Consider the following 22,368-nt stretch of genomic DNA (forward strand, 5'->3'; position numbering starts at 1 on the left):
TTTCGGTTGCTAATGCGTTGACGTTGTGCGCACGGGTGCCTGTCTACGTTTTGGTCATGCAGACTTAAAAGAAGACGCATTTCTATTGCTTTCGAGAAAGAAAACGTGACCCCAAACACATGTGAGTAGTTTAACATGTAATAAAAGAATTTCGATGGAATTACAGCACTTTCGAATAGATACAGACTGTCTACTTGCATCAATGGCTGTGATCGTACGATACGACACTCATGAGAAGTTTCTTGGCCAATAACTAGAACAATGCAAAAGCTCGTCGCACGAGAAGACACAATGGATAGGGCTTGGTAAGTTTCGTGTATAAACGGATGTGCACGGTCTCTGTTTCTGGTGTTTGGTAGCACCAGAGGCTCCAGTAATGCAAAACGCATCTTCTGGGCCTCTTCCACCGGAACCGCATACATGGAATAGCTTATTTTCAGTTTCTTCCTAAAATATTGGACGTTTTGGACTCTGAAAGGCTGTTACGAGAGCTATCTTCAAGGAGCCATATCTTGAGTTGTAATCCTTACTTTTATGCCGCATCCATTTCAAGTGTTAGATTGCAGTCCGCTCTTCCGGTTACCGTGGTCGAAACACTCATCAGACGGCTAGGTTGGGTTGCGACCGGGCAGAGTGTCGTGATCATTTTGAAAATTTTGCTATTCCATGTTCTAAATCGAGGGTTAAGGGCAGAAGGGGGATAGAAAGATAAAGGGAGGGAGGGGGTAAGGGAAACATGACAACTTCACAGGTAGACCAGCGCTCACTGCCGCGGCTTTCTTCTCTCTGGTGTGGTGATACAGAGGCACATCGGACACACGTGTGCATGACAGTGGCCTTTTGCCTCGCAAGAAAGTAAAACTGATATATGACCAATTACAGCCAATAGAAGGACTCGTACCAGCAAAAAGTATTTAACATTTGTTGGCCGAACCCGTGCCCAAGGTGCCCATTCCCAAAACTCGCCGCGTCACGCTGTCGTTTTCCGTTGTGACTTGCCAGCTGTGAGAGCCCTCAAAAGTTTTTAAAAAGAGAGGAGCGGATGCGGTCAATGCCTCGCTCCATTCCCGGACTGTTGCAGATTCTTGGTCAAGTCGTCGCCGTCTGTCTCGGGCGGCTGTTGCATCTCCAGCAGTAGCTCATAGATTGTCATTGTACTTCAATGTATATCGAGAGGATGCTGACATATCGTACAGTAAATATGTGCAGTAGATGCAGTAAACGGAATGGAGCAAAAGCCATCTGCTCTCAATGCATGTTCCTCTCTCCACGTAGCTGCGTGATGCAAACGTCGTTCAAAACTGTACTGTAGAGTGCAGTACCTGTACCTTGTTTTGCAAGACGGCCAGAGCTGATAGAGATGTTAGAACCACCTTGCAGTCTTATATTTTTATTGGAGAGGACCTTCATATCTGGAAAATGCAGTTGGTCTAAAAGAAGAAAGTCGGGTCGGTACGTATGTAATGATTAAAATGTCAAAGAGTGAATTTTGAAAATGTGGCTGTAAAGAACGTTAGAATCCTTGACACAATTAGTTGGTGAAGAAGGGGCTGTCCGGCATATCAGCGGGCGCGATGTTGGTGTTCCTGAGCAAGAGGGCCTTCATGGTGTCCTCTCCATTCAAGGCAGCTTGGAGCCTGGGGATACCGGCGAGAATGCGCGGGTCATACTGGAACGTGTTCTCATAGTAGAAGCGGTCACCATCCCGGAAACGGCCGAACTCCTCCTCCCAGATGGCGAGCATCGTCGCGCCCATGGAGCTGCCAGGGGCGTGGTCCTCGGCCATGAGTCCGATCCAGGCCTCGATGCTGTCGACGTCACCGTAGACGCTCTGGAGCCTGCTCTGGACGTTGGGGTCACTGGAGATGTCCGAGAAGCCTTCGACGACGGCTTCGCTTCCGCTGCGGAAGCGACTGCGGATTTCGGTGTACAGCATGACGCCATTGTCGCGGCTGCGCTGCAGATTGAGGGCGATGAGGTCGAGGCCAATGACTTCTTCGACGTTGGTGAAGAGGAAGTTGCGAAGGGCGTCAACAACCATGAGATCGATCTTCTGGGCACCGGTGTTGAGGACACCGCGGAGGATCGGTTCAATCCCCTCGGCCATGATCGGGCCCACGCCGGCGAAGAAGGTCATGGTGAGGTCGAGCGGGGTCAAAGGAGTCAAGCCTGGTCCGAGGCGAGTGATCTCGTTGTTGACAAGTGTATGGCCGACGCGGAAGGAGGCGGTGGTGAAGAGGATACTGGCGGTGGGGTCCGTGGTTGGGCTGAAGCCTGCGTAGGGGGGAAGGGTGCGTCCAGTGATGGCGGGGTACCACTCGTCGAAGACGATCCTCTGGAACTGGGCGATGTTGACCTGGCGCGAGTTGTTGAAGATTTCCTCATCGTTCATTTCCGGGAAGGCGGCTTTGATCTCGCGGGCGATGTCGTTGTGCTCACGGAGGAAGACGGTGTGGATTGTGGTGAGGACGGGGTGCTCGTTGGAGCGGGCGTCACCGGCGACGAAGAAGTTAGCGGAGGGGGAGGGCTCGTTGGACAGGCCCAGGGTGTTGAGCGGGAGGAGATCGTTAGGGCTGGTCTTGAGCTCGCCGTCGACGAAGGAGCGCAGAGCGTCGGAGCGAGCCTTACTGGGCCCGTAGACGGAGTCCAGATCCATGGCGGAGGTGAGGATGTTGATGGCGCGCTCGACGCCCGGCTCGAGGCGGAGCTCCTCTCGCTCAGAGCGGAAGAACATGAGCTGGGAGCCGGAGATGTTAGCCATGATGGGGTCGTCGGCGGGGACATCGATGAAGGCGGGCTCAGCGATAGTGCCCTCGGCGCCGTTGTTGGTCGGGGTGGAGGCACAGGTGTGGTCAATGAGCTGCCCGAAGAAGGTGACGAGCTCGTTCAGGCCGCGCGGCTCACGGATGTCCATAGTCTGGGTGGTGAGGCCGTTGGAGATGAGCCTAGGGGATGGGAGCTCGCCAGAGAAGAGGAGCTCGGGCGGGCTCTCCAGAAAGTAGGAGAAGTGCGGCAGACCAGCGGAGCCCTGCGTGCGGCTGATCTCGGTGGCATTATTGGTGCAGGTGCCGTCGAAGGTGCGGAAGCGGGGATCACACTGGGCCATGCTACGAGTCTCGAAGACTGCGCTCTGGGGGCCGACGGCGTCAAAGGCCTCGCTGTCAGCTGGGCCGTTGCCACTGGTAGGCTGGGCCACGATGGAGCCCAGCAGGCAAACAAGGGTAAAGGTGGCGATGGCTTTTTTCATGGTGAGTGAAATGTGGTTGAGAGAGATGAGGCTGCCGGGTTGAGGCTGGTGAGCTGATGTGGAGATGGAAGGATGGAAGGAGGCGGGCGGCGGGGGCGGCTTTTAAGTTGTGTGGAGGAAGGCCGGGAGATTCAGAAGTAGCTCGATTTTAACATTTCCCCGCTTGGACATCCTCCGCACGCAGCCGGGGGACGGCTCAGCACGGCAACGCGGTTGAAGTTGCCAGCGGGAGGACAACGAAGCCGGGCCTCCCCGGCCGGCTTGGGATTGTGCTTATGTGGCGGGGGTAAAGTCGACGTGTATTCCCACCGCTTCAAGTGGTTCGGGATGGAAATGTGTGTGAATAAATTGTGGCGGACAGCAAGGGTTGCAGCAAGACTTGTGCACGAAAAAGAGTCTGGTGGGCCTCCGTCGGTTGAGGAATTGTGAAAAGAGTTAGCGTTCCGCTTTCCGCATACGTGTGACGTAACGACTTATACGTTACGGCGCGCGCGTGCCACAGGCCGTTTCCAAACGCCACACGAAGGTTCCAACGCGGACGACTCGTTCGACGCGCGCATGTGCGCGGTTCCCGGTCGATGATTGAGGAGAAATGATCACATCGAAGTGATGCCCATTCTGCGAGCTCTGCACTGCAGATGATAACGGTAGAGAGAGTCGACGAGAAGGCAACACGGGCCGTAGAGTTGTATTAAGAGGCTTTGGACAAGAATGATATCGTCGGCGCAATGTTCTTTCTCCGGTCCCTCTCGATAGACGGGGCCGACCGAGTCGCCACGAACGCAGAAAGGGTCGCGAGTTGTTCTACTGAAGGACCTGCGCGAATAATCACGTCGAGTCGATGGCCCTGTTTGTTGCCCTCCTGTTAAACGGGGCGGAGGAAGTCGAGGCGAACGTAATACGGGCTTTGGAACTGCAGGAGTGCGCGACGGAGAAAAGTGGTCACCCGACGTACATGCTAGTGTCTATTGGACCATTGTCCTCATATGAGGACATTGTTCGACATATTTTATTCTTGACTTTCGCTTCCCCGACAAGAAAGAAAAATACAAATAAAGATACTCGCGCCATCGTACTTGACTTCTGACTTGGGACCAGAAAGGATTTTGTGAGAATTGCATGTTCTTCGTTGTCGTTTTTAGATATGTCTGGAAAAGAAGCCTTTTTAAACCACCGTAGAACCGCATGTAAAATAACTTCGAAACCAAAATCGCTAGTGTAAAATGGCACCTTGATACTCAATCTGCATTATATTCGTAAGGTTTTTGCGCATTCAAAGCCTGCTATCCCTGTGTTCTGCAAGATGCTACAGTATTGCCGAAAACAAGCTCGTTAAGAAAATAGTTTTCAAGGTTACTTTTTGAATGTTCCATTTAATTTCTATATTTTTGCAAAAAAAAGAGCTGTCCTCATATGAAGACATCGCCGTCCCACATATCCCTAGTATTCGATTCTATGGTTCCATATATGGGACCAAACTTTTGGTGACCCATATCATCGCTTCTGTGCCTATTTAAGCTGCCATCTTCCAGAAAGTCATTGGTCCTGCTCCACTCCCCGCAATCGTGGGCAGCGAGTCGAGTGGAAGAGGTTGCAATTCCCCATTCCAATCTCATCTTTCATTGGGTTTCTTCACGTCTTCGTTCTGCCTTTTTGCTGTAGGATCCATATATGGAACCAACCAAAAAATTGAAATTTTTTATTTAATATCGGGCCACGTCGCATCTTGCGCACTACAATTGCTACAGAGTTCTCCTTCTCTTTGAACGTCTCGGCACCGTACGTGCAATTTCGTCCCTAACCCTTGTCCTCGAATGAGAATCCTCTTCCTCAAACCCCTCATCATCGTCCTGATCATTGGGGTCTGGCTGCGTTGATGCCCGGGCAGGTCGAGGAGTGCACCTCGGCTTTAAAACATTGGCCGAGTGCCAGAGTTCACAGCAGCTCTTGCGATTTCTGGGATAGATTCTTGTACATACAAATACATCGCAATGAACGCATTTGTACGTCGTTCTGTGTCCCCTCCACCCTGATTCATTGCCCTCAATTCCCCTTATTCCGCATAATGCGCAATACTGTTGATCCTTTTGCTGTTTCACAACATGATTCTTGATGCTGAGTCGCAATCGCTTCCCATCAGCTCCGTTAAAAAACAGCAAGCGCTTCCGTTTTCTCCTTGCCGCGAGAGTACACAGTTTTCTCACTTCAGTGTCCGATACATCATCTATTTCTTCTCTACATATGGCATCCGCTGTTTCCAACGATTGAGAATATATTAAGAGCTCTCTAGAAACCTCGTAAACAAAATCCGCAAGTGATTCTACCTGATTAACTGAGTGCCGATAAGACGTTAAACTCTGGAAGGCCTGTTTGCTCTCCAACAAATCCTTCTTCTGTTCCATTCGCCATGCGATAAAAGAATTAATGGCCAGTGTTTTAAACGTTTGTGTGACAACTTTTTGCTCCCACTTCATTGATGAAGTCGATGAGCGTAATATCGCGCGAGCCTGAGCGCTCCCGTCAACCCCACCCTTAGTGCGGGAGTACAACTTTGAGAAGCATGCTTAAAAAGCTTCAATGGAGGAAAAGCGTCCTTTTGTTTGACGTATTTGTTCACGAGTTGCCAGAATTGTAACCTCGACTTAATTATACGGCTTGTTGCGGCGTCACTGAACGTAGGAGGACTGGGTTCTTCTTGGTGCGCCCATGAGACCACAGGCTGCGCAACTGCTGCCAAGGCGGCATGACAGTTATCTAAAATAGCATCCGTGCAGTGTACGAGAGCAGTATAAATCACTCCAGCTTCGGAGGCTGAGACATAGATCACATAATTAACTCTAAGGACCACCATTTGATGTAGTAGCTGCCCGACATGATCATCAGGAATGTAGTGCGTAAATGAAGACTCTCCAACTTCGCATTTAACCACATCCGCCGTTGCCAGGGACAGTGCCCGATCTAGACTGATTTGAGCAACACTAGTCTTGATTTCCACCGATGCTAGATGATTGTTCGGTCCCTCTGAAACGTCTCCCTGCATTCCAAGCGCATGGAGATCAATTAATGCTACACCATCAGGAGAGCAAGCCAACCAGTCCTCTCCTTTCTTGGCAAGCATGCCACACTCATACAAGCACTTAACAAAGTCCCTAGAAGCTAGTGAAGCAATGACTGCTGACTCATTAGCTGTTCCACGCATCATTGGTTCACTCGATCGACTCGAACTGAACCATGTCTTGACAAAAGACTGCAGTATTTTTTGTAGGGTCTGTTCCGTACTCTGTCCTACATTAGAATCCATTCCAATAATGTTTCTTACTTCGTTGTTATTGCACAGAATTTTCCCAGCACTTGTCCCGGTTACACGAAACTGACGTAAAACGAACCAGTCAGCACATCTCTGGTCAATTGTTAACACAATGCAGTTGGCCAATAGACGGCGTTCCATTTCATCCTTAAGGTCGCATGTGTCCGGCGGTGGGCACAATATCCTTCCGTTGTCAGTTCTCTTTGAAAACATTTTGTTATTTAAAGCTGCCGTCTTGGGGACCGCAACCCATGTCTCCAAACTGGCTGAGACATTTGAGGGTACAGTGTACAGAAAACGTATGATCCGGCTGAACTTGTCAGTTCCTTTTTCCCTCACTGCGACTGCTGTGACTTTGAACCTACTGGCCGAGGTATCATTGCGATTTTCACGAACTTTAAATGTTTTAACAGCCCACCAGGACCGGGGTCCCTCCTCCGGGTCGTCGTTTATAACAAACGCACGGGGACGATCGAGTAGACCACTTGTAGCACCACTATAGTCGAGAGTACTGTCATGATTGAGGGGCTGGTCTGGTGTGTTGTGCTCCTCCTCAGGCATTTGTGCACAATTTCTGTCACTTTCCTCGTCTTCTCCGGAAACCTCTTCTTCATTTCGCATAACATTCAAGTACGACTTTCCTACAAATGGATGACACTGTAAAAGGTGCTCTGGCATAATCATTATAGATCCAATCCTATGTCGGAGCAATTCTCGCATCAGGGAAACCTTCCCGTATCCACGGTCGGCTGTTAGAATGAAACTATGTACGCTCCGTTCACCCCTACCTTCTAGGACAGACTCGACTAAGCTGTACACATTACTGCTTTGCGAAATTCCTCGGCGACGAAAGCGAACCATTAATGTAATCCGAAAAAGAGCGTCAGCTATTGCATCAGCTGCATGGCCTTCGCGATCGGCCTTTCTGCTACTGAGTGTCTTAACCTGGTTGTCAGCAGCACGAGTGCCGTACAAGTCGTCGTCAAGGGTGGCCAAAGTATACGTTGGTGAGACAAAAAATTTGCATGTCTGCCTGAATGCCGTGTTCTCGAACTGCGTCAAAAGCTGAGTCTGGTCCCTTTGTGCCAACCACGTTGTGCCACCATCCCTCCCTCGGCCTGTCGGCGAGAAGGCAAGTACGTTGTTACAAATAAAGCGAACTCGGTCCAGGGTAGGTGGGTTGCAGCCCTCGTTCCTTAATAACTGTATGGTCTTCAAAAAACTAAACCCTGTACAGTGGGAGAGCAGGAAGACGGACAGAAACCGATACATGTCAGGCAGTGTTATCCGTGTAGTTTCTATCCTGTGTAGGCAAATTTGTTCATTAAGCCAACCTTGGCAGGTCTTGAGCAGCTCGTCCATGAAAAGAACAACATATCCTGCTCTCGATGATGGTAACTGACGGGCTGCTCGTTCGACAATTAGTCTCTCCATAGCCGACAAACAAAACAAGCGCGCACGTTCTTCAATAACATCGCTGACAAAAACATCTTCAAGTAGCAAGCGTTCCGTTGCGATGTTAGAAATGCGCCGCCCTCTAGTCGGATCCCGACCATCCTGAAAAGTTCTTTTTGTTCCACCACGACCACGACCGCGACCGCGACCGCCACGACCACGCCCACTTCCACGCCCTCGGCCTCTAACCCTCGTCCCGCGCCCTCTCGTGCGCTCTACACTGCTTGACGGGGTGTGGTGGTGATCGGGAAGGATGGTAGCCATCTCAGGTTGTTTTGATATGGACTCTGATACCTTGCGAGGTGCAGATCAAGCTTTACTTTGCCAACACGAAAAATTGAACATTCCGGCAGCTCATCTTACTGTCAGCTACAGGCTGGAGGGTTCAGAAAAGGAAACCTATGTGCGTATACAGCGCTATCGGTCCGCCAAGTCAGGCTTTATTCGGCCCTATGGTTCCATATATGGAACCGTAGGGCTTTTGTTGTTTTTTTGAAAACCTGTTATGGTTCCATATATGGAACCATAGCAATACTAGGGATATGAGAACAATTAAGTTATAGAGAGGAAGGATAATTATTTGCCGAGTGTTCAGGGCAGTGCTGATTTTTACCTGACACTTGACAAGTCCTGTAAATATTTTTGGCATTTCCAACAGCTCCCATTCTCCTCCAGTGCAGGCGGTTACAGATAGGACTCGCGCAATAGTGCCGAATTGAGTAATTCCACGAGTGAGTAATGCAGGGGTTTCTCGGTAAACACAGGTTATCATACCTTGCATTGCTGTTAGACAGCTGTCCAAGACAGGGATCAAGTCGACGCAGCCGACGATGCTCAACAGTAAACGGATCAACATTGCCTCCATACTGCACATATCCTTTCCGTCTTACTCGAGTGAAACGCAAGGGCACCAACACAACCACAACGAGGGTGCAGTTCGTCATTTGCGTTGTGCAGAACGCGCGTTGCTGGCTGCACAAGCTGAGCAGAGTCGTTCCAAGAGGCGCCAGACGCTTGTAAATGAGTATTTTGTGTGACCCCATTCATATTTAGTTTCATTAGTGCAAGATGCGAGTATTGCATGTTGTTGGAACCTTACATGAGGGTGCACTACTCGATGATGTTGACTGTATGTGGAAATTGCATGTGAATTGTGCTGTGCTACAGTACTGTTATCAATTCATTCTGACACCGTGCTACGCGTTCATTTTATGTACGTGCCGCAGCTAAGGCCCTGCCAAGTGTTTCCAAATCCTTTTGCTATGCCAGAAATAGTTTGCGTACAACAATCTCAACTACTGTACTATCAGTCCTTCGAAGTGTCAGTGGCGGAATGTTTTGGCCAATCCGATCCAAATGCAGTTTGTTTCAGCTTGCCTTCCAAATATTTTTATTCAAATGATTTTGGGAAATGCAGATCACAATTCGGGGCGTTCCTCAAGTTTTGGCCTTTTAGAGATTGCCGAAAGTCTGTTCGGCCTGCAAAACGTCTTTTCCGCTTATTAAATGTCACAGATGAGAAGCAGCCCAGTGAAGATGTAAGAAAGCAGAGAAGGGCAGGGCAAGTCAAATAGAGTTTCTGCCACTGTACTATACATGCACCAGAAGCCAGCTGAAAGAAAGATGCGTTCACTATATCGGCCCTGCAGAGGACCCCCCTTTTGCGGTGTATATGTGAGGGATTGCGATAAATTTCTTGATGCGTTTCTTGTCGTCTTTCGTCTACAAATCAAAACCAAAATGCTGCAATTGCATTATTTCTTTTTCCTACTCTTCTTCCGCTGGGACAAATACACCCCTTTTCTGATTGACCCTACTCGTGCCGCTACTTTATGAGTTGCATGTGCGCAAAGGAAGAAAAAATCACACCGCAGATCATCATGGTACACGTTTTTCGTTCACAGTTCTTGAGGGACACACGGAGCCGCACAAAAGAGGCAAACGTGGGCAAGAGAACCGAGGATGGGGGAATATACTGCAGGCTGGCGGGGTGGCTGCCAGGGGTTGCAGGGGAAGATGGTGCGCCTTGTGAGAGGCGTGGGGGCCTTCCATATCTGGAAGGTGCAGCTGGTCTAAAAGAAGAAAGTCGGGTCGGTACGTATTTGTGGTGCAAGGAACGATGACTCTGTTTTACTGAGGCTAGCGGACGAGGCTCTAATAAGAGGCGGCGGCGGAGGCACGGAGCCGCTGTCTATCTGTGTGACACCTGTGGTGCGTGTATGCGTGTCCTAGGTGTGTGTGCTGTACATGGGAATCATGACAGAGTGGAGGCACTGCGACCATAGAGCGACAGAAACAGGACATGGGAATCATGACACTCCCCCCGTCGCTGTGTGGTCGCTGTACGACTGTGTGTGCGGGGGGGTGGGTGGGGGTGCGGCGATGATTTTGAGTTTCGCCGTGAGCTTGCGGAAGGGATCTGTCCTGAGTGGTTTCGTCAGGATGTCCGCGAGCATGTCCGCGCTTGGGACGTGTTCTCATAGTAGAAGCGGTCACCATCCCGGAAACGGCCGAACTCCTCCTCCCAGATGGCGAGCATCGTTGCGCCCATGGAGCTGCCAGGGGCGTGGTCCTCGGCCATGAGTCCGATCCAGGCCTCGATGCTGTCGACGTCACCGTAGACGCTCTGGAGCCTGCTCTGGACGTTGGGGTCACTGGAGATGTCCGAGAAGCCTTCGACGACGGCTTCGCTTCCGCTGCGGAAGCGACTGCGGATTTCGGTGTACAGCATGACGCCATTGTCGCGGCTGCGCTGCAGATTGAGGGCGATGAGGTCGAGGCCAATGACTTCTTCGACGTTGGTGAAGAGGAAGTTGCGAAGGGCGTCAACAACCATGAGATCGATCTTCTGGGCACCGGTGTTGAGGACACCGCGGAGGATCGGTTCAATCCCCTCGGCCATGATCGGGCCCACGCCGGCGAAGAAGGTCATGGTGAGGTCGAGCGGGGTCAAAGGAGTCAAGCCTGGTCCGAGGCGAGTGATCTCGTTGTTGACAAGTGTATGGCCGACGCGGAAGGAGGCGGTGGTGAAGAGGATACTGGCGGTGGGGTCCGTGGTTGGGCTGAAGCCTGCGTAGGGGGGAAGGGTGCGTCCAGTGATGGCGGGGTACCACTCGTCGAAGACGATCCTCTGGAACTGGGCGATGTTGACCTGGCGCGAGTTGTTGAAGATTTCCTCATCGTTCATTTCCGGGAAGGCGGCTTTGATCTCGCGGGCGATGTCGTTGTGCTCACGGAGGAAGACGGTGTGGATTGTGGTGAGGACGGGGTGCTCGTTGGAGCGGGCGTCACCGGCGACAAAGAAGTTAGCGGAGGGGGAGGGCTCGTTGGACAGGCCCAGGGTGTTGAGCGGGAGGAGATCGTTAGGGCTGGTCTTGAGCTCGCCGTCGACGAAGGAGCGCAGAGCGTCGGAGCGAGCCTTACTGGGCCCGTAGACGGAGTCCAGATCCATGGCGGAGGTGAGGATGTTGATGGCGCGCTCAACGCCCGGCTCGAGGCGGAGCTCCTCTCGCTCAGAGCGGAAGAACATGAGCTGGGAGCCGGAGATGTTGGCCATGATGGGGTCGTCGGCGGGGACATCGATGAAGGCGGGCTCAGCGATAGTGCCCTCGGCGCCGTTGTTGGTCGGGGTGGAGGCACAGGTGTGGTCAATGAGCTGCCCGAAGAAGGTGACGAGCTCGTTCAGGCCGCGCAGCTCACGGATGTCCATAGTCTGGGTGGTGAGGCCGTTGGAGATGAGCCTAGGGGATGGGAGCTCGCCAGAGAAGAGGAGCTCGGGCGGGCTCTCCAGAAAGTAGGAGAAGTGCGGCAGACCAGCGGAGCCCTGCGTGCGGCTGATCTCGGTGGCATTATTGGTGCAGGTGCCGTCGAAGGTGCGGAAGCGGGGATCACACTGGGCCATGCTACGAGTCTCGAAGACTGCGCTCTGGGGGCCGACGGCTTCAAAAGCCTCGCTGTCGGCTGGGCCGTTGCCACTGGTAGGCTGGGCCACGACGGAACCGAGCAGGCAGACAAGGGTAAAGGTGGCGATGGCTTTTTTCATGGTGAGTGAAATGTGGTTGAGAGAGATGAGGCTGCGGGGTTGAGGCTGGTGAGCTGATGTGGAGATGGAAGGATGGAAGGAGGCGGGCGGCGGGGGCGGCTTTTAAGTTGTGTGGAGAAAGGCCGGGAGATTCAGAAGTAGCTCGATTTTAACATTTCCCCGCTTGGACATCCTCCGCACGCAGCCGGGGGGCGGCTCAGCACGGCAACGCGGTTGAAGTTGCCAGCGGGAGGACAACGAAGCCGGGCCTCCCCGACCGGCTTGGGATTGTGGTTATGTGGCGGGGGTAAAGTCGACGTGTGTTCCCACCGCTTCAAGTGGTTCGGGATGGAAATGTGTGTGAGTGGGTTGTGGCGGACAGCAGGGGTGCAGCAAAACTTGTGCACGAAAAAGAGTCCGGTGGGCCTCCGTCGGTTGAGGAATTGTGAAAAGAGTTAGCGTTCCGCTTTCCGCATACGTGTGTAAGTACAGGTAGCGACTTATACGTCACGGCACGCACGTGCCACTGGCCGTTTCCAAACGCCACACGAAGGTTCCAACGCGGACGACTCGTTCGACGCGCGCATATGCGCGGTTCCCGGTCGGTGATTGAGGAGAAATGATCACATCGAAGTGATGCCCATTCTGCGAGCTCTGCACTGCAGTTGATAAGGGTAGAGAGAGTCGACGAGAAGGCAACACGGGCCGTAGAGTTGTATTAAGAGGCTTTGGACAAGAATGATATCGTCGGCGCAATGGTCTTTCTCCGGTCCCTCTCGATAGACGGGGCCGACCGAGTCGCCACGAACGCAGAAAGGGTCGCGAGTTGTTCTACTGAAGGACCTGCGCGAATAATCACGTCGAGTCGATGGCCCTGTTTGTTGCCCTCCTTTTAAACGGGTCAGAGGGAGTCGAGGCGAACGTCATACGGGCTTTGGAATTGCGGGAGTGCGCGACGGAGAAAAAGTGGTCACCCGACGTGTATGATAGAGATTTGAGACAAGATAATATGAAGAAGACGAGAAGTAGATTATTTGGCGTCTGCTGCAGTGTGTAGGAGAGAAATCGCCTCAGATGACAATCCTTGAACAAGAGAATTAATGCTATTGCTTTGGTTATTGAGCTGTTCGTCGAGGCAGGATAGGCTGCAGTGACAAGGTACATGACTGACATAGATGACCGTCCACTACTGAAGGATTCTATTGCATCCCCTTCTGGGAGTGTAGCGCCCACTGGGTCCTGGGCTACCGCTCGTAATGGCACCTAGAATAAGAGGCCTAGAGAGAGGAACTGAGAGGTAAAGCGTAGAGGGAATGAAGAGGGCAAGGCAGAGAAAGTATGGTCACAGTGCCGCTTCTCCAACTGCGTGCAACTGTGCCTTCGTTTATTGCGCGGGGCTTCTCCTCACCGCCGCTTATATTCGCTCGAGAGAGCTTGTGTGGAATGCAACTTGCGGTTCGAATCGGTCGCGAAACGAAACTGCGTCCTCTGGCTGATGAAACGAAGGGGTCTTCTCCGATATCGGAGACAGAGCTTGCCACGTCCCCACGTGCGCCATGTCGGATGCGATAGGGATCACATCCCTTGATCGCGACTCTATCCCACGCGTACGCCGTGTACACGAGGTACAGCTGTACAACAGCTGCTGGGCGTTACAGAAGACAGGTATCGTTCTTTTCACTACATGCAGTATTCTACAAAACACCACGCTAAGACACATCTACCTTCGACTGAAGCACTCCAACGATAATGTCCCGCTATCTCTCCTCGTTTCACAAGCGCACTGCATTTCTAATGATCTTTATGGAAGTGACGTGTTGTACGCTCATGAGCTTTCAAACGGTTACAATCGACCTTTCACTTCTGAACAGGCCCCTGTTATGGACCCGAACGAAATCAGAGAGACACACAAGGCCCTATCAGCGACACGCAAGCTCATCTTAAAGATGCGAACCACGGCCGTCTATGGCATTCCCGTTAAAGTTGGTGACCATATTCACTTGTACTTGGATTGTACTTGGAACAGTCGCATGACAAACATGGCACTTGGGCATATGCAAAAAACCTGTCCTCGCTTATCACCATCCCTCCCGCACTGTTATTGTTGCTTGTCCCACGATAGGGCACTGCGTACTTCGGTTGAAGATATTCGGCATGCCCTGCATTGCAATGAACTTGCATATGTTATTCAGCAATCCCTCAATATTTTGGAGCGCTCTCTGAGCACAGCTGTGTATGAGAACGTCAGTAAGAATAATCGGGCTACGATGAAGTTCTGTGTCGAACTCGTCGAGAGGGATGCGAGCAAGTGCGCAGTAGAGTTGTAGACAAAGGTACAACCGCGTGTCGGCCGAGCCCACCGGAAGGTCGTCGTTTTACATCAGAAGCAGAGGTGCATTAGTACAAAAACAAGGCAACAATAAACGGACGTTATGCAATGGAGATTATCCGGCGCAATTACAAAAACTTTGAGAAGTCGCTCAATTATCACGGCACCTGTAACACGACAGCGGTAGTTCATACTCCTCCCCTTTAGCCGAAGTTCTTCTCAGAGTTCCTCGTCTCCGCGAGCTCCTCAAACATGAAGTAGGTCCTCCCGGTGAAAAGAGTCAGTTGCAGTGCATCAGTCAGGCTGCTATCCTTTTTGGTGAGAGGGTCAGCAATATTTCCGTGACTTGGGATCCAAGAATGCAAGTCTACAGCACCAGTCTGGAACTCGTAGCGTATGCAACTCAAATCACCGCAGATTTACTTGTCGATGGAGTTCTTCTGAGTCGACAGCGATGTGAAGAGATCTTTCGAGTCCAAAGCAAGACGCAACTTGATATTCATGTCAAGTAGCTCCGAGTACGCTTTGTAAATCGTCTTCTCTTCGTCAATTCCTTCAGATGCGGCGAGGATCTCAGCAGTAGGTACACTCTTGACCGGGCGCTTAGCCTTGGGCGACATCCAAAAGATGACGTGTTAGATTGACTTCTCCTCCATCTCATCATTCCGGAGACTGTTAGCAACTCCAAATAGTCCAACGAAATCCGTGCGGGACGCATCAGTGAACACCAAAAATACTCAGCTTCCGCTGAATTTTGTCCGTTGGTCCGGGATAAGCAATTGTTGTGCCGAGCCATTTGAGCTCGCGAAGCACGTTGACCTGTTCAATAAAGTGACAAACTTTAATATCAGGTGCCTTTTGTTGCAAGTAGCTGGCGTTGAACGAGCAAAACGACGAAGCTATGGTGTCAATCCATCCGAGCAAACTGTTTACTGAGGCAAAGACAGACTTTTTAATCTTGTTGAGTGGTTGGTCGAACTGTTTGTGACGTTGCCTGGATAAGTGATACCCAGTAACTGCCTCTAGATTTTCATCGGCGTCGGTTTCAACAGTGATGTCTACGTTCTGGACAGTGTTGTTTCCTAAGAAGCGAAGCTTCCCAGGTCCATGCTTCACATCGCCAAACTTGAATCGCCTGTCGAACTCGTCGAAAAAGTTTTTGACGCGATCTCCTTCATCAGCAGCTTTGAGGTCATCCACACCCTTGGTAACTAGAAGTACCATCCTGCCATTATCTTTCTGATAGAAGAGCTAAGGGATATGTGCTGGTTGGATGAGTCCAGTTTCCAGCATGAGATTGTCAGACTGGAAATGCCATTTGGTATTGGCGTTAACCAGTCCATTTGCCATATGTTGAGGTAACTACGAGAGCACTTGAATGCTGTGTGATGAGGTCCATGACGTGCATGAGCAGGATTTCTTCCAAATACAAATGATCAACACAGAGAACTTCGTTGAAGTTTTTGGACAGAGACCTAATCGACACCTTTCGACTTGGATGTGGTACCGACGTAGAGCGGCAAGCAGGGCACGCATTGACGACTTCCGTAAGATACGATGCTACGATGTCCTTCCATAGGCGATTCAGTTCGAGAAGGAGCTTGTAGTCGGTGAAACTGGCATGGCCGCATACATGTTTGTGGACCTTGTCGGCGATTCGCTTGACGTCAGGCCAGGGTGCCGTGTCGAGAGCGAGTGCGGACTCTTCGAGAGTGTCGAACTTCTGTTGCTTGATAAGGTTCTGGTGCAGGATAAGGCAAGATGATTGTAATTGTTGCAAGATGATTTGAAAAGATCCAGAGATACATAGCTTAGAAAGTTGTCATTGGCAATAGATATTTACTCGCGTTCACCATCAAAAAGAAGGACCAGAGCATTTCTACCAATGTGCTCAAGGTTAGCCTTGCGTGTAGCATTACGGCCAATGACCCACTGTGACGAACCATCCAAGACAAGGAAAGTGATTCGGACAGTGCCTTGATCGGGTGTCGCCGTTAAGAAAATCGATCCCAAGATGCGACGTGCAGGACTGGCATGCTCACTCGTTCCATACTGCCAGTGTGTGTGGCTACCAAGTGCCTGCGGAATGGCATCCATCTTCGGGTTCAGTGATAGGCCAATATGATCTGTAAGGAGACTCAATTCAACGTGTCCAATTGCGGAGTACAGTGCTCTACCATCTAGTATTGGTCCGAGTTTATACGAGAGTCCCGTATTAGCGGCAGAGCCAGTCAAAATAGCCATGTTTAACAATACCGCCTTGGATTTGGGCGTATCCCTCCGATCTAGACCAGGGCTTCAAGCCCTGGTCTAGATCGGACGGATACCAAGTTGGTGCGAAGTCATGATGACCCCAGTGAGATCCCGAAAATGAATATTGCTTCCGTGGATTGTCAAAACACTTCACGTGAGGTGACAGAGATCTGTCTGCATTATGGTTCCGTTTCCAGTGACAATACTTGCCACATGCGTCACATGGGAACTTTATTGTCGGTGGTTGACCTTTGTTGCGAGTCCTGTTACGGTGATTCTGATCACGAAAGTGCCCAGCGCCAGCACAATGCTGATCTCGCAAGTTTCCAGTGCCAGCAGAGCTAACTGGAAGAGGGCCATTGTCACAAGTAATTTGCGAACTCTTGTCACATTGCTTGATTACAGAAGCTACCGGTTAGTAGGTGATGGAACTCAGAAACTGATCATTCGTCGACTCTGAAGTGATATTCTCATCAGAAGGTGCGGTTTCTGCCATAACAGAGACACGTTGGGAGTCATCAATGGCAGAGTTAGACAGCAGTATAAGTTCTGTGATGTATTCTAGAAGCTTGATCGTTGTCAGATGGAGTTGAAGTTGCAGCTTGAGCTGAAAAGCGAGACGCAAAGTTCTTCATGGTCTGATTGCTACTGCGACGTGTGTTCCGGAGTTGATTGAAGGCACGATAGGCATCACTCACAACTCACAATGCATCCTTTGGATAAATCTTACCTACAATGAGGTCAGTGACCTCATTGTCGGTAAGATTGCAGTTGGCAACTGCACCATCTGCAGTTTGTTCAATATCAGCGATTCCAGAGCAAAGATCCTTAGCACGACCGTACAACTGTGCCTTGGCAAAGACGGCTTGAAGTGCTGTGGGGATCTTATTTCTATTCGAGTCAGGGAGTGCGTTGTGAAAAATCTGCCAGAGCTTGACTGCGTCACGGTATTGCCATCAGTCCAGGGGGTGACTTGGCATCCAAGGAGATCTTGGGCCGAGACGACAAATTAGTTTGGAGGCCTGGGCTCAAAACTAAGAAGAATCGGGCGCTACGATGACGTGCTGTGTCGAACTCGTCGAGATGGTATTGAGCAAGTGCGCGGTCGAGTTGTAGACAAAGGTACAACCCCGTATCGGCCGAGCCCGGCGGACGGTCGTCGTTTTAAAACTGAAGCAGAGATGCATGAGTACAAAAACAAGGCAACAATAAACGGACGCCATGCAAGAGAGACTACCTGGCGATTACAAAACCAATGAGAAGTCGCTAAATTATCACCGCAGCAGTGACACGACAGCGGTAGTTCATAATCCGGGCATTAGACTCTGTATCTTCAATTGACCCAATTCCACTATCCAGCCAAACCCCTATAAACGCCTCTGTCGCAAAACTGGGCCAAGGAGAAGACTTAAATCTGTCGTGCTATGCTTTATGGTCACTTACTCCAAATCCTGACTGACTTCTGTACGTTCCTCAACAAAATAAATGTGATAATGCGCCGGAACCAAACATCTGCGAAACCAAATAGCGTGGATGGAATGGATACTCGCGAACAAAGCCCTCTGATGGCAGACGAAGTTGAGATCTCGCCTGGAACAGGACTAACCAGCCAGGAGATCAATAAATCAACAAGTCGATGATTTTCGCTCCAAGGAATTCTTGCTCCATCAAACCGACCGCTTACCAACGGTTTTATTAGCGAATTCCTATCAGAAAGGGCACGGAAATTTCAAAACGAAAAAGACGTTCACATCTCTCGAGTGCCAAAAGAATCCATCATTCTCTTCGGACACGTCTTATACAAAATCAAGACATCTGATGTCGGATCACGGACGTACAAAGCAATAAAACCCCTACAACAATAAAGAAAACTTTAAAAGACCACCTGAAGACTGATTCTCATACTCGCCCGCCGGATGGTTCCAGAATCCTACTTTCCTTTTGTGTGTTATTTCAATGGCCCCAAACCGAGGTTGATATCACTTGTGCAGAGATTTGACAAGGGTCAGCTTGGTTTTAAGTATAAGAAAACAAATGAAGAGTTCAATGAACAGCTGAACGGGTGAATGCTCATTTTACTCAGGCGACACAATCGCGAAAGCTATATATACTGTAGACAGTAGATACACCCGACAGTGGAGTTCACTGTCGTCTCTCCTACCGCACTTTGCGCCGTCCCTCGGTCACAGTACACGACTACAACGCAGAAACACACAATAAGGCGTAGTTGGCTTTGATAGGACGAATTTGGGCAAGTCAGTGTAATCACGCCAACAGCGGTTGAACTTCTTTATCGTTTCAGCCGAATTGTCTTCCACGCGGGCTCAGCCAATTTGGCAAAATGTAGCCATGGCGCCATCCGCTTTACTTGCTCAATTGATTCGGCACAACCAAATATCCTTCCACAGCTGTTCTGTTAATTCAGCACAGCGTCTTCCTTTCGGAGGTTCGGACAGTACAGTAATCAGTCTTCCTTTCTTGTGCTGAGAAGGATTTAAGTAGACCTACCAGCAATCCTCGAAGGTGCTTCCGCCATCGAATCATCACCATTTCCACGACGCTACCCTTTTCCTCTTTCGCCCTTGTGGGAACGATGCTCCTCCTTTCTTTATTCTCGCCTTCCACAGTTTCCTATTTATGCTGCTTTTGTCATCTCTACACGTATGCGGTCTGTCAGAGTTGCATTGCAGGCAGTATTGGCGAGTGATGGGTGTTGTGTGTGCGGTCTGTCAGCCCCCCTCTCGCCAGTACTGCGCGATGCTGGGGGGTGGGAGCGATGATATTGAGCTTGCGCGTGAGTTCTGTGAATCGCTGGCCATGGAGTGGCTTCGTGAAGAGGTCGGCGAGCTGATGTTGGGTGGGTATGTACCGGATGACGATGCTTCCCTTCTTGATATGGTCGTGGATATAGTGGTGCTTGATGTCGATGTATTTGCGCTTTTTGGTCGGTGTTGTGTTTTGGGCGACTTGGATGGCCGCTTGATTATCGACGTGCAGAGGAGTGGGGTCGTCGTTGAAAAGCTGGAGGTCCTGTAGAACTCTGCGTAGCCATGCAGTTTGCTGCACTGCACATGTTGCCGCAATGTACTCAGATTCGCACGTGGATAGCGCGATGACGGATTGTTTCTTTGATGACCAGTCAATTGGAGAGCGACCTAATATGTGTACGATTCCTGAGTATGATTTGCGATCGGCAGTGTTCGCGAAATCCGCGTCAGCGTAGGTTTGCAATGGGGTGTTATTGTTGGTGTAGTGGATTCCGTGTGACATGGTGTGCTTGAGGTATCTCATCAAACGCTTCAGGGCCGACAAGTCATGCTGTGAGGGGCTATGCATGGACGTAGACAACAGGCTTGTTGCATGATAGATGTCTGGTCTTGTCGAGTCGGCGACATAACGTAAATTTCCGATGATTTGCCTGTATAGAGCGTGCTGTTTGGCGGGAAGCGGCGTTGAAGTTCGGGTGTTTAGCTTGTTTTTGTTGACCATATAAGGTGTGGGTTTTGGATTGCATTCGGTGAGATCAAGTTTGGTGAGGATAGCTTTGATTGTGTGAGGCTGGGAGATGTGCATGCTTCCATCAAAGTTGCGCTGAAAACGCCAGTTTAGCAACATCGTGGGGTCGTGAAAGCGCTTGAGTTGGTACTTGGTGGCGAGGATGGAGTAGAGATCGTTGAGGAGTGTTTGGTTGGAGGCCGTGGCAAAAAAGTCGCCCATGCTCACTGTGAATATGACGTTTGTGTTGTCGGTTAGTTTGAAGAACATACAGGGATCATGGTGTGATTGGGTGTAGCCTTTCGATGTGAGGAAAAGGGTGAGCTGGGTGAGGTAGGTGTGGGCGGCAGGTGGGTCCCATACAAGTTGCCGATTAAGATGCCTTGTTTGCCGGGATGCTTGTAGGATCCGTTGAATTTTGGGTGCTGTCTGATGTGGATTGGTTAATCGTGGTTATATTTTTCGTGCAGGTAGGCGGCGGTGATATCGAACGTTTCTGAGGGCTGGTTGAAGGCGGCTGAGATGGCGATTACTGTGCGTATGGTTGCCTTCTCAGCCATGTATGACGTGGTTTGTAACGGATCGTAGTGTTTGTGTGGAGTCATGCGGTCGCCGCGTACTGCGCATCGTGCTTTTCGCGTTCTGATGCTTCCATCATCTGACCTTTTATATCGGTAGGTCATCATTAACGGGATGAGTTCTGCGTTATCCGAGAGTTGCTCGGTTGGAATCCATTTGATAGTTCCGTTTTTGTCGAGATTGTCCAATTCATCGTTGTGTGCTGTTTCCCAGAGGTGGGCGTCCGGGTATTTGCGAGCGGCGGAAAGGGATTTCGGGTTCGGCATGGATGGGGCTATGTTGTCTGCTTGTGGCTGATGGGTGGGTGGTTCTGTGGTAGGCATGTGTGTATGGAATGCGTTGATGGGATTGAGCGTGGGGTCGTGTTGGTGCTTGTATGGGGAGAAGTCAATGGCTCGTATCTGGTGGTAGGTTTAGGTGCGTATGTCCATTACCATAATTTGAGACATGTTGATGGCATACATGTACCTCGCGGGGAAGGCTCGTGGTTCCAGTTTCTTTTTCTTTTGATGAATTGGCGCAAAGCCAAGCTGGGCAAAGGTAAATATTCTTGTGGGGTTCGGTGTCTCGTTGTACCAAAGTTGGTGTGGCGATGCGCATAGGCTTTTGTGATAAATGATGTTATATTTGAATACTGCATCTCTCACTGCGTCTTCCCAGTGAGTTTCATCGAGGCGAGAGTGATTAAGTGTAGATCGGGCATTTTGCATGAGCGTTTGGTTTATGCGTTCTGCTCGGGAGTTTTCTTGCGGCTGGTATGGGGTGTTTGACTTGTAGGTGATGCCATTTTTTTCGTATATGGTTTTGAGTGCCTTCGTTTGGAATTCTTTCGCGTTGTCTGTTCGGTAGATTTTGATGGGGTTGGGGCTGTTGTGTTCGATGAGTTGTAGCGCAGATGGAATGATGGTGGCGGTTAGCTTTCTGTTGGGCATGAAGTACACCAAAGGGTAGCGACTGCGTGCATCGATAAATGTCATGAAGTAGTTGTTGCCGTGGCGTGATTTCGGGTTGATTGGCCCACAGGTGTCGGAGCTTATATATGTTCCGATTTCATATGGGTTTTCTGTGCGGGGGTGTGGGCGTGCTTTTTGTTTTGCTGTGTGGCATGCAGAGCAGGTGATGGGTGGAGGAGGGTTCCGCAGGGAGTGCGGGAGTATGGGGATGGTTTTGTTTTTCGCCATGAGCTGGAGGGTCCTTTGGTCGATGTGGTTGAGCTTCATGTGCCAATCTTGGTAGGTGTGCTCAAGTGTGGTGGATGGTTTGGGTGGTGTCGGGTCGTAGTGTTGGCGGATTCGTGTCGCGGGTGGTCTGTTGATTAGGATGGTCGTTGGTGTGCGTGGTGGGGCGTTGGTTGTCTTTTTAGGCGGGGGAGCTGTTGGACCGGGATGGATGGGTGGTTGCGGTGTGGTTTGAGGGGTAGTTGGGTTCTTGTTTTTGGGTTTTGGTTGGCGTTGGTGCGCTCGGGCTGTGAGTGCTGAGGGCGCGTTAGCGTTCGTCGCTTTGAAGGAGTAGCTTCCATGTTTCCATGGTGCGTGGGCTAATATGTCGGGCTGTGACGGGTCTTTAACATTGATTGCGTATCCGTTTTCTGCAGTGAATAGCACTAGTCCGTATGTTTTTGCCAGGTCGTGGACAGAAATGAGGTTATGTTCGATCTGTGGCGTGGCTATGGCTGGGAGGGA

At 50.6% G+C, this 22,368-nt stretch overlaps 2 protein-coding genes across 2 annotated transcripts; both read right to left on the bottom strand.

The window, feature by feature from the left end:
- Positions 1-1,531: 1,531 nt before the first annotated feature.
- CHC_T00008836001 (Animal heme peroxidase homologue) lies at positions 1,532-3,247 on the bottom strand. Its single transcript, XM_005712192.1, has one exon. It carries the CDS (start codon positions 3,245-3,247, stop codon positions 1,532-1,534), a length of 1,716 nt encoding a protein of 571 aa, XP_005712249.1.
- Positions 3,248-10,446: 7,199 nt separating this feature from the next.
- CHC_T00008271001 (Animal heme peroxidase homologue) lies at positions 10,447-12,051 on the bottom strand. Its single transcript, XM_005712193.1, has one exon. It carries the CDS (start codon positions 12,049-12,051, stop codon positions 10,447-10,449), a length of 1,605 nt encoding a protein of 534 aa, XP_005712250.1.
- Positions 12,052-22,368: the final 10,317 nt, after the last annotated feature.

The sequence above is a fragment of the Chondrus crispus genome, genomic scaffold (assembly GCF_000350225.1).
Source record: "Chondrus crispus Stackhouse genomic scaffold, scaffold_98, whole genome shotgun sequence".
Lineage (NCBI taxonomy): Eukaryota > Rhodophyta > Florideophyceae > Gigartinales > Gigartinaceae > Chondrus > Chondrus crispus.